The sequence below is a fragment of the Bactrocera dorsalis genome, chromosome 3, assembly GCF_023373825.1.
Source record: "Bactrocera dorsalis isolate Fly_Bdor chromosome 3, ASM2337382v1, whole genome shotgun sequence".
NCBI classification, from domain to species: Eukaryota; Metazoa; Arthropoda; class Insecta; order Diptera; family Tephritidae; genus Bactrocera; species Bactrocera dorsalis.
The window spans coordinates 20,621,669-20,632,033 of record NC_064305.1 but is presented as its reverse complement, the minus strand read 5'-3'; the positions used below and the strand labels follow the sequence as shown (position 1 = coordinate 20,632,033).

Sequence of the window (10,365 nt, the reverse complement as noted above, 5' to 3'; positions counted from 1 at the left end):
CATTTGTACACTCTTATAGAAGATGGTACCTTCTCTATTTAGTTCTGCAGCTCGAAGCATGTTGAAGAAAGTCGCACGATAGGGAATCGCTTTGTCTGAAATCTCGTTTGGTATCAAACGGATCGGACAGGTCCTTCCCGGACCTGACGGAACTTTTGGTATTGCTCAACGTCAGTTTACACAGCCGTATTAGTTTTGCGGGGATACCAAATTCAGACATCGCGGCATAAAGGCAGCTCCTTTTCGTGCTGTCGAAATCAGCTTTGAAATCGACGGAGAGGTGGTGTATGTCGATTCTCCTCTCACGGGTCTTTTCCAAGATTTGGTGAATATCTGGTCGGTGGTTGATTTGCCAGCCACACTGATAAGGTCCAATCAGTTTGTTCGATAAAACCTTATATGCGATGTTTGATGAGGCTTATCCCACGGCAGTTGGCGCAGATTGTGGGGTCTCCTTTTTTTATGGATTGGGCATAGCACACTTAAATTCCAATCGTTGGGCATGGTTTCGTCCGACCATATTTTAAAAAAGAAGCTGATGTGTGCTTCTTATCAGTTCTTCGTTCGCCGTGTTACGCCAATTTTTGATACCCTGTTTTGATATAGTTCTTATTCCATTGAGTGCGCTCTGTTATAGACCTGAAAAACTTGTAGTCAGAAAGAGACAAAGTATGCGCTCTCAGGAGAATGAGGAAAAACTTCCCAGCTATTGTCTACCGTATAGTTTTTAACCATGAAGCCGACGTTGTCATGATAGAAAATAATTTCCTCGAGGCTAATCGCAACTTCTACACGCTTTTCACACGCTTTTCACACGCTTCGGTTACATTAGTTGTTGTCTGCAGCTTGGAAAAAAAATGGTTTTATTCGGTTTTAGAAGCTTACAATACAGCAGGCTCTTCTGACACACCAAATACAGAGCGTTGCCTTGGTGTCATGGATACCCGGCTTTGGCATTCATTTGGCTGATTTGCCAGGTTTCACATGTTAGTTTTCATATCGTAATAAAACATAATTGAATCACCAGTCATAATCCGATTACAAACTTTTTGTAACCATCTTGCAGTACGTCTGATAGCAAAATCGTCTTTCAACGTCTCCGGCTTCCTTGCTTTTGATTGTGTTCATACCAAATGAACACATCCCTGCATTGTCCTCCTAACTCGTCGAAATACGAATTAGAGGACAATGCAAAAAACCACCCAACAGCGCCAATATAACAACGAAGAACCCAACAAAACAAAACACAATAAAACGAATCCACCATAGCGGACGGACATATAGGCGCCAAAATTTAGCAGCAGCAATACCAGCAGCCACATCAACAACCAGCAGCAGCAGTAACAACAACAACAACAACAGCAGCACCAGCATATCAACGCGGGAAAACAATAACCACTTCAGGTTTTATATAAAGTTTATATTTATATTTATATTATATTTATATTTATATTTATAAATAACCGTAAACCCCATCTATTGTACAAACCGTACACAATATACAATTGTACATACTAACCCACTCATATTATAGACATATATTACACACCTCACAATATATATACAAATTTTATTGTTACCCAAAATCCTAATAAGTTTTTATTTTATTTGGCATTCCGGCAAACTCACGTCGATCACCCCGACATTTTGGTCCTTCGAGCCGGATTAAGCGCCTCATAAAATAAACCCACCCAATTCAACATCATTTGAAAATCAGGATTTTGGATCATCAGGATTTGCACTTTTTCACCCACCCAATCAACTATATTTTGAATCAACAGGATTAATATTTTACCCACCCAATCAACTAATCAACTACATTATCATCAAACCCATACGTGGAAAAATTGTAAGTACTCAAACTTAAATTTATTTAAAATATAAACTTAGTGCAAATCGGAATAAAACGGCAAAGTGAAACAAAAACAAAATTAATATTCTATTCCAAAGTAAATCTTTTGCTTAACCGGTATTAAGCACAAAGTATTTGCTAACTTTGTTATTGCCATATTCCGCTTTGCACCTTACCCGTTGACATACATACATACGCATATAAATTTTGAGAGCCAAATAGCGTTGCTTTGGCACCCACCCGTACCTACGCGTACATATGTTTTATTGTTTTACCCGCTCAACTAACAACGAACTAACGTTGACTGCAAGTGCAGTGTGAGCAAGCAAAAAAACAAACCCAGTAGGAAAAATTTCAAACGACCCATTAGGAAAATTTTCGTTCGTCGGAATTTCACTCATTATATTTTGCGGTTCAAAATATAAACAGCAAATAAAAAAAATAAAGTCGTTGCTTATTAACTTATTCCAATTCAAGCTTAAATAAAGAAATTGTTTTTCAAATTTATTATTTGTTTTATTTCAATTTAATTAATTATTACGACCCGGTTAAGTGAATTTTTAATAGCAATGGAAGAATTTAAATTTTGTATTTCCGATTTGTTCGAATACATTGAGGAACATTACGACACCCAACCCGAAGATGAGTCTATTTATACCCTAGAAATAAAAAGGGTTGAACTCAACGCGATATACGACAAGGCAAACAAGTCGTACGATGCCGTTCGTAGAACCCCACAAAAACCCGGCGAAACTATTGATTTTGCAAAAATCAAAGAAAATTTTAAAAAAGGTCATCAATTATATTTAAAATGTTTAGGATCCATCAATCAAGCTATTGATGATCTCAAGACCCCAACCCCAGTAATAAAGGAACGAGTTTCAGAGGAATATACATCGCGGGATATAGGACCCTCAATTCACATACCCCCTTGTGATACGGACATATTTTATGGAGATTTCGCAACCTGGCCTTCATTCCGAGATATGTTTACGGCTATATACGTAAACAATCACAAAATCAGCAACGTGGAAAAACTGTTCCATTTGATTCAGAAAACCCGAGGAGAAGCAAGAGCAATTGTTAAAAATGCACCCTTAACAAATGATGGTTTCCTGATGGCATGGAGAGACCTGGTATCCCAATACGAGAACAAACGAGTTCAGGTCAACGCTCAATTGAAGATTTTATTCAACTTACCCCAAGCAACCCAAGAAAGTGGAAGCGCGATCAAACACCTTCAGAGGACCATCAACAATTGCCTCACAAATCTACACAACGTGTACATAGACACTAGTAGCTGGGACCCCATCTTAATCTTCTTATGCGGATTGAAATTACCCAAAACCCTACTTCATCAATTCGAGGACACCCTAGAAGATAACTCGGAAATACCATCCTGGAAAAACTTTCGATGCGTTTCTCACTCATCGATATAAATCTTTGGAAGCAGTCGGAAATCTAACTGACCCCGTTCCAGTGACCCAATCCGACAGTGGATCCTATAGGAAAGGAAAAGACAGGAAGTTCAACACATTTCACGCTAATGTTTCCGGAACTTCGACCCTGGAATTTTCACACGCTAGCGCACACCCAGTTAGAGGCAACAACCTTTCAAAAAAGCCTCAAGACATTGAAAGTTGTAAGCTTTGTAGAACACAACATTCAATTCGAGAATGTCCAAAGTTCTTACAAATGAATGTTGAGACCCGAATAACCACAATTAAAAATAATGGTTATTGCTTCAATTGCCTTGCATTATCTCACAGTTTCAGAGATTGCAAGAGCAAATATTTTGTAGAATATGCAGAAAGAAACATAAACACACTTCTGCATAGGGATACACCAACCCGTTCCCAATCCCCCCGCAAGGATCAAGAGCCTCAAACCCGCCTCTTGATCCAAATACCAGTAGTACCTCCCAAACCCTTAATACCAATATAAATCCGCAAGCCTACACAACCCTCTTACAGTCCACTACAAATAAAACTCAAGACCCGCAAAACTTCAGTGGGAAGCAGATTTTGTTAGGTACTGCTGTAGTCCAAGTTTTATACAAAGGGCAAATATTCACAGCTCGCGCACTAGTCGACTCCGGGTCAGAAGCCACTTTTGTTTCAGAGAAATTCCAGAGAAAATTGGACATACCCACGTTCAGGAGAAATGCACAAGTGACTGGATTGAACAACACCGTTTCGGCAACACCCTCCAAAATTTGTGAACTTACCCTTAGTTCACCGACAAGAAAGGAGTTTAAGATAACAACACACGCGTTTATCTTAAAATCTTTAACCGATAATTTACCCACTCACTCACTTAATACGATCATCACTGGTACAGATTTCGGTTTTAGTTTAGCTGACCCTCACTTTTATAAACCCAGACCAGTGGACATATTGATCGGAAGTGACCTGTACCCACAAATAATCCTCAGTGGTGTACGGAAAAATGTACTCGGGACCCTTCTAGCCCAAGAAACGGAATTCGGATGGATTTTATCCGGACCCATACCAGAAAAACCCTTATCACCCTCGATAATGTCATTTTTCAATAAGATGACCCCAGACAAGTTGCTCACACAATTTTGGGAAGTTGAAGAAGTTCCAAGGAAGCCTCTACCTTCAACTTCAGATATAGTTTGTGAGCAAATTTATAAAAATACGACCCACAGAAACTCAGATGGGCGCTATGTGGTAACATTACCCTTTAAAACTCCAGAAAACATAGAATTGGGCAACTCAAGACACATAGCTCTAGCTCAATTTCTTAGAAATGAAAAGTCATTGTCGAGGAAACCCGAAATAAAAGCGGAATACGACAAGGCCATCAACGAGTATTTGGAACTCGGTCATATGACCAAAGTTGAATACGACCCTGCGGATAATACGAAAACGTATTATCTGCCACATCACGCAGTCATTAAACCGGATCGCATAACGACTCAACTCCGAGTGGTATTCAACGCTTCATGCCCCACCTCGAACAGGAACAGCCTCAACGATGTACTACATACTGGACCCACTCTACAAGCAGACCTCGTAATCCTAGTAGTAAAATGGCGAATGTTTCAAATCGTATTCAACGCAGATATCCAAAAAATGTATCGTCAAATACTCGTTGAAAGCAGACACACTCCGTTTCAAAGAATCTTATTTAGGAAATCCTCTAACGACCCTATAGAAGACTTTGAATTACAAACTGTTACGTTTGGTATTAACTGTGCTCCATTTCTAGCTATCCGTACCCTCCTTAAATTAGCGGATGATGTACAAGGAACCCACCCACTGGCAGCAGAGATACTTCGAAACGGAATGTATGTTGATGATGTACTTGCAGGAGCACATGACGTACCAACAGCGATATTGGCACGAGATGAACTCACTTCATCCTTGAAGTCCGCAGGATTTGCTCTACGCAAATGGACCTCAAATGACCCAAAAGTTTTATCTGGAATCCCACAGGAACATCTATTGGATACCAACTCACTCAGTTTACCAGAATCCAATAACACAAAAACACTAGGAATCAGATGGAATGCGAAAAAAGATGCGTTCTTTTTTCTCATCAACCCTATTCAGGATAAAACGGCGTATACTAAAAGAGAAGTACTATCTATTATAGCAAAATTGTTCGACCCAGCTGGTTGGCTCAGCCCCGTTGTAGTCACAGCTAAAATAATAATGCAACAGATCTGGCTGGATAAATCCGATTGGGATGAATGTTTGAAACCCTTAACTCTCCATCGATGGAAAATATTCATAAAGGACTACGATTCCTTAAATCTTATTGAAATTCCTCGATGGACCCACTTTTCGACATCCGCGATCATCAATTTTCATGGATTCTCTGACGCATCTGAAAAAGCCTACGCAGCAGCCCTATATATCAGTGTTTCTACAAACGCAAATACCTGGACAACCCTTTTGGCATCCAAGACTCGTGTGGCCCCAATAAAAACTATATCGTTACCAAGGCTAGAACTTTGCGGAGCAGTTCTTCTGGCGAATCTCGTGGATGCGACCCTACCACAACTAAACATGACTCAATACCATACTCACCTTTGGACGGATTCCACAATTGTTCTTTCATGGCTTAGCAAACCCCCATGCACATGGACAACCTTTGTATCCCACCGAATTGCCACAATCGCAGAAAAGGTTGGAACCGAAAATTGGACTCACGTCGAAAGTCAAGACAATCCGGCAGATCTAGCTACTCGCGGACGCACACCTCTGGAAATGGTTAACAATGACCTCTGGTGGCACGGACCCCAATGGCTAACACTCGACCCGAAACACTGGCCAGTTACCAAAATATCAAGCGATACAACACTGGAACTCCGGCCAATCAGGACCTTCGTGAACACAACACAAGAGGATATCCTGGATAGATTCTCTTCCTTACCCAAAGCCATTCGAGTTGTAGCATATTTGTTCAGATTCTGTTCGAATGCGTCACCCAATAAATCACAGCAGTCATACACAACGTTGGAAATAACACCAGAAGAGTTCAACACTACCCGCACGAAGCTAATTATTTTAACCCAAAAGAAGTATTTCCAGGAAGAGTATGAAGCCTTAACCCAAAAAATCAGCATACCCAAAAAAAGTACAATTTTGACACTAAACCCTTTAATCGATCCCAAAGGAATAATGCGAGTTAATGGTCGGTTGAGCAATTCAGCGGCATTATCATACAACGAGCGTTATCCGATTATACTACCCTATAGCAGTCGATTAGCCAAACTACTCACCCAATTTACCCATTTAATAACCCTTCATGGCGGCAACCAGCTAGTCTTACGACTTATGCGTTCGGAATTTTGGATACCGAAGCTGAAAACCCTCATCAAGTCTACCATTCATCAGTGCAAAACTTGTGTTTTGCACAAAAAGCGTAACACTACTCAGATAATGGCAGCATTACCCGCAGAACGTACCACCTTAACCCGTCCATTCGCAGCAACAGGAATCGATTTCGCCGGTCCTTATGACATAAAAAATTACACCGGCAGAGCATGTTTGATCACAAAAGGCTATGTATGCGTATTTGTTTGTTTTGCAACCAAAGCCATACATTTAGAGCCAGTAAGTGATCTCACCACTAACGCATTCATGGCCGCATTCGCACGTTTCTTTTCCAGGCGCGGATGTCCCGCCGATCTCTATTCGGACAATGGTACTAATTTTGTTGGAGCGTCTAAGCTTTTAGTTAAAGATCGGCGAGAATTCATGAAGTCATTGAAAACTCAATTAACAACAAGTGAAGCGCACCAAAACATCAACTGGCACTTTAACCCTCCAGGAGCTCCACACATGGGTGGACTCTGGGAAGCAGGAGTGAAAAGTTTAAAGAGCCACTTGAAAAAGGTGTCTCAGAACCAGAAATTCACTTTCGAAGAACTAGCTACCCTTTTAACCCGAATCGAAAGTTGCTTGAATTCTCGCCCTTTAAGCCCATTAAGTGAAGACCCAACAAATTTAGAACCTTTAACTCCAGGCCATTTCTTAATAGGTACCCCTTTATTAATCCCAGCAGAACCCAACTTAGAAGATGCACATCTAAGCACCGCACAAAGATGGCAAAAACTGAAGATACTCCATCAACACTTCTGCAAACGATGGAAAGAAGAATATTTGAAAGAACTCCACAAAAGATATAAGTGGAAATACCCTCAACGCAACATAGACGTTAACGATATGGTAGTTATACGTCAAGAAACTCTACCCCCAAATGAGTGGAGACTTGGTCGCATCGAAAAAACATATCTCGGTGCCGACAATAAAGCAAGAGTAGTTGATATACGTACCTCTCAGGGAACAATTACCCGCCCAATAACCAAAATAGTCACTTTACCAAATAATTAATCTTATTTCCTTATAGTGACATGGCCCCTCATAGCAGTACGAAGTCAATTTGCAGCCGCCAAAGCAGCCCCACATTCACTGTGCGATCACTTAGCGTGACCCGTAGTATCAGCCCACTCTCCGACGAAGGAACCCTGGCAAGACGCCTGCATCGCTTTAAAGCGACCCTTTCCCCCATTCGAGAGGAGCGTGGAAATACGCATCGCACGGCCCGACGTACCATCAGCCTTTCCCCTATTCGTGAAGAACGGGGAAGTACTCATCGCACGGCTCGGCGTGCTATCAGCCGTTCATCAAAGCGAACACACAAACACGTCGCCTGTGGATTGTGTAAAAAAGACCATAGACTGGTAACTTGTTCAAAATTCACCAAAATGAACATCAATGAAAAGTTTGACGCAGTTAATAAACACAAGTACTGCGTCAATTGCTTGGCCAGATCGCATTCCACCCAAAAGTGCACAAGTAAAAAACGATGTGCCACGTGTAATGGGGAACACCATTCAACCCTACATGGACACCCCAGGTTGTTCTGCAAAGAGCCAACGAAATCATCGAAGAGCGAAGAAAGATTGCACAGACAAAAAGATCTACCCACGCTACTGGCCAAGCCGACCCTCATACCAACAGTCATGGTCAAAGTCAAACACGATGGAAAATGGAACAAAATACGAGCCATAGTCAACCCGACCCGAAAGGTGACTATAATTGCGTCAGAGCTGGTTCAGAGATTGAGGTTACCGAAAACGTACCTCGACTCGCATCGCATATGCAAAGTCGTCATAGGATCGTTAACTGATTCCGACTGGCATGTCGAAGTTAACTGCCTATTGACGCATGATTTACCGACCCGACCCTATAATCGTGACTTAAGTGGCGAAATCATTAAGAAGTTCGACCACTTAGTCCTAGCCGACCCTAAATTCTGGAAAGACGATCAAATCATGTTGGAACTGGGAGCTGACATCTACCCAAGATTGATGAAACCCGGACTATTCAACCCCGACAACAGCACCGTGATCGCACAAAACACCGCACTCGGTTGGACTTTAACCGGTGCTTGTGCGATTTAAACCCAAAAGTATACCTCCAACCCGTTGATAACAATACTCATTTACCCAATTCAAAATAGATCTAAAAATCTTTTTATTCGCAGACACTGCAAGGCGGCCGGGATGTTCATACCAAATGAACACATCCCTGCATTGTCCTCCTAACTCGTCTAAATACGAATTAGAGGACAATGCAAAAAACACCCAACAGCGCCAACATAACAGCGAAGTATTCAACAAAACAAAAAGACACAATAAAACGAATCACCAGAGCGGACGGACATAAGCGCCAAAGCAGCAGCAATATCATCACCAGCAATAACAACCACAGCAGCAGCAACAATATCAACAGCATCAGCAGTAACAACAGCAGCAGAACTAAAAGTATCAACGCGGGAAATCAAAGGCCTCAACGCGGGAATAAGTACCTATATCAGGTTTTAATTCATTTACTTATATTTATATTATATTATAAATAACCCTTAAACTGTAGTATTGTATAAACTCATACACAAATATACAATTGTACCTACTCAAATTATATATTACACACCCACAAATACACACATCCGAATTGTTACCCGATTTCTAATCAGTTTTTATTTTATTTGGCACACCGGCAAACACACGTCGATCACCCCGACATCCTGTATATAAAGATTTGAAATCGAAGTTGTCACAGGGCATTCAAGCACGTCGTAACCAAATGTTACAAACACCCCGTAATGAAATTATAGCAACCTCAGAAAAAACTTCAAATCCTATTACTTCTATCAATAATAATATGCAAGGAAGCTATGCAAATGTGGTGAAAGGCAACACTGTGCAAATGCAACTGCCGCAAAATCCTCCAAATGGAGGTATTGAAACTATGATTATAAATCTTACACAGTGTATGACACAATTTATGTCTACCATGCAAAACATGATCCAAGATTTAATAAAATCACAAAATCAAATGCTGCAAAATTTATTAAGTAAAAAATGAGCTTACTAAATATCTGTATATGGAATGCCAACGGTGTTAACCAACATAAATTAGAGATTATCATATTTCTTTCTGAAAAGAATATTGATGTAATGCTTATATCAGAAACTCATTTAACAAATAAAAATAATTTCAATATTCCGGGATTTAGAGTCTATGTCACAAATCATCCAGATGGAAAAGCGCATGGTGGCACGGCAGTGTTGATTAGAAATCGTTTAAACCACTATGCCCTAGAATCGCATGCTACTCCACAGTTACAAGCTACAACAATTTCACTCAAAAATCGGGGTTGTGACTTAAACCTTACTGCTATATACTGTCCACCTCGTTTTAAAATTACAGAAATCGAATTTAAAGACTTTTTTGGAACACTAGGTCAAAAATTTCTAGCAGGTGGAGATTATAACGCAAAACACACGTACTGGGGCTCACGTCTTATTAATCCGAAAGGACGACAGTTGTACTACACTATTATGAATAAGAATAATAAGCTGGATATAATATCTCCTGGTAAGCCGACATACTGGCCTAGTGATAGAAGAAAAATACCAGACTTAATAGATTTTGCGGTAGTCAAAAATATAGATAGATCGCTTATGACAG

General features: G+C 40.5%; 1 protein-coding gene across 1 annotated transcript; it reads left to right on the top strand.

Moving 5' to 3' along the window:
* Positions 1-7,515: 7,515 nt before the first annotated feature.
* LOC125777033 (uncharacterized) lies at positions 7,516-9,377 on the top strand. Its single transcript, XM_049450848.1, has 2 exons — positions 7,516-8,800; positions 8,876-9,377. Exon 1 carries the CDS (start codon positions 7,740-7,742, stop codon positions 8,790-8,792), a length of 1,053 nt encoding a protein of 350 aa, XP_049306805.1. The 5' UTR covers positions 7,516-7,739; the 3' UTR covers positions 8,793-8,800; positions 8,876-9,377.
* The last annotated feature ends 988 nt before the right edge of the window (positions 9,378-10,365 follow it).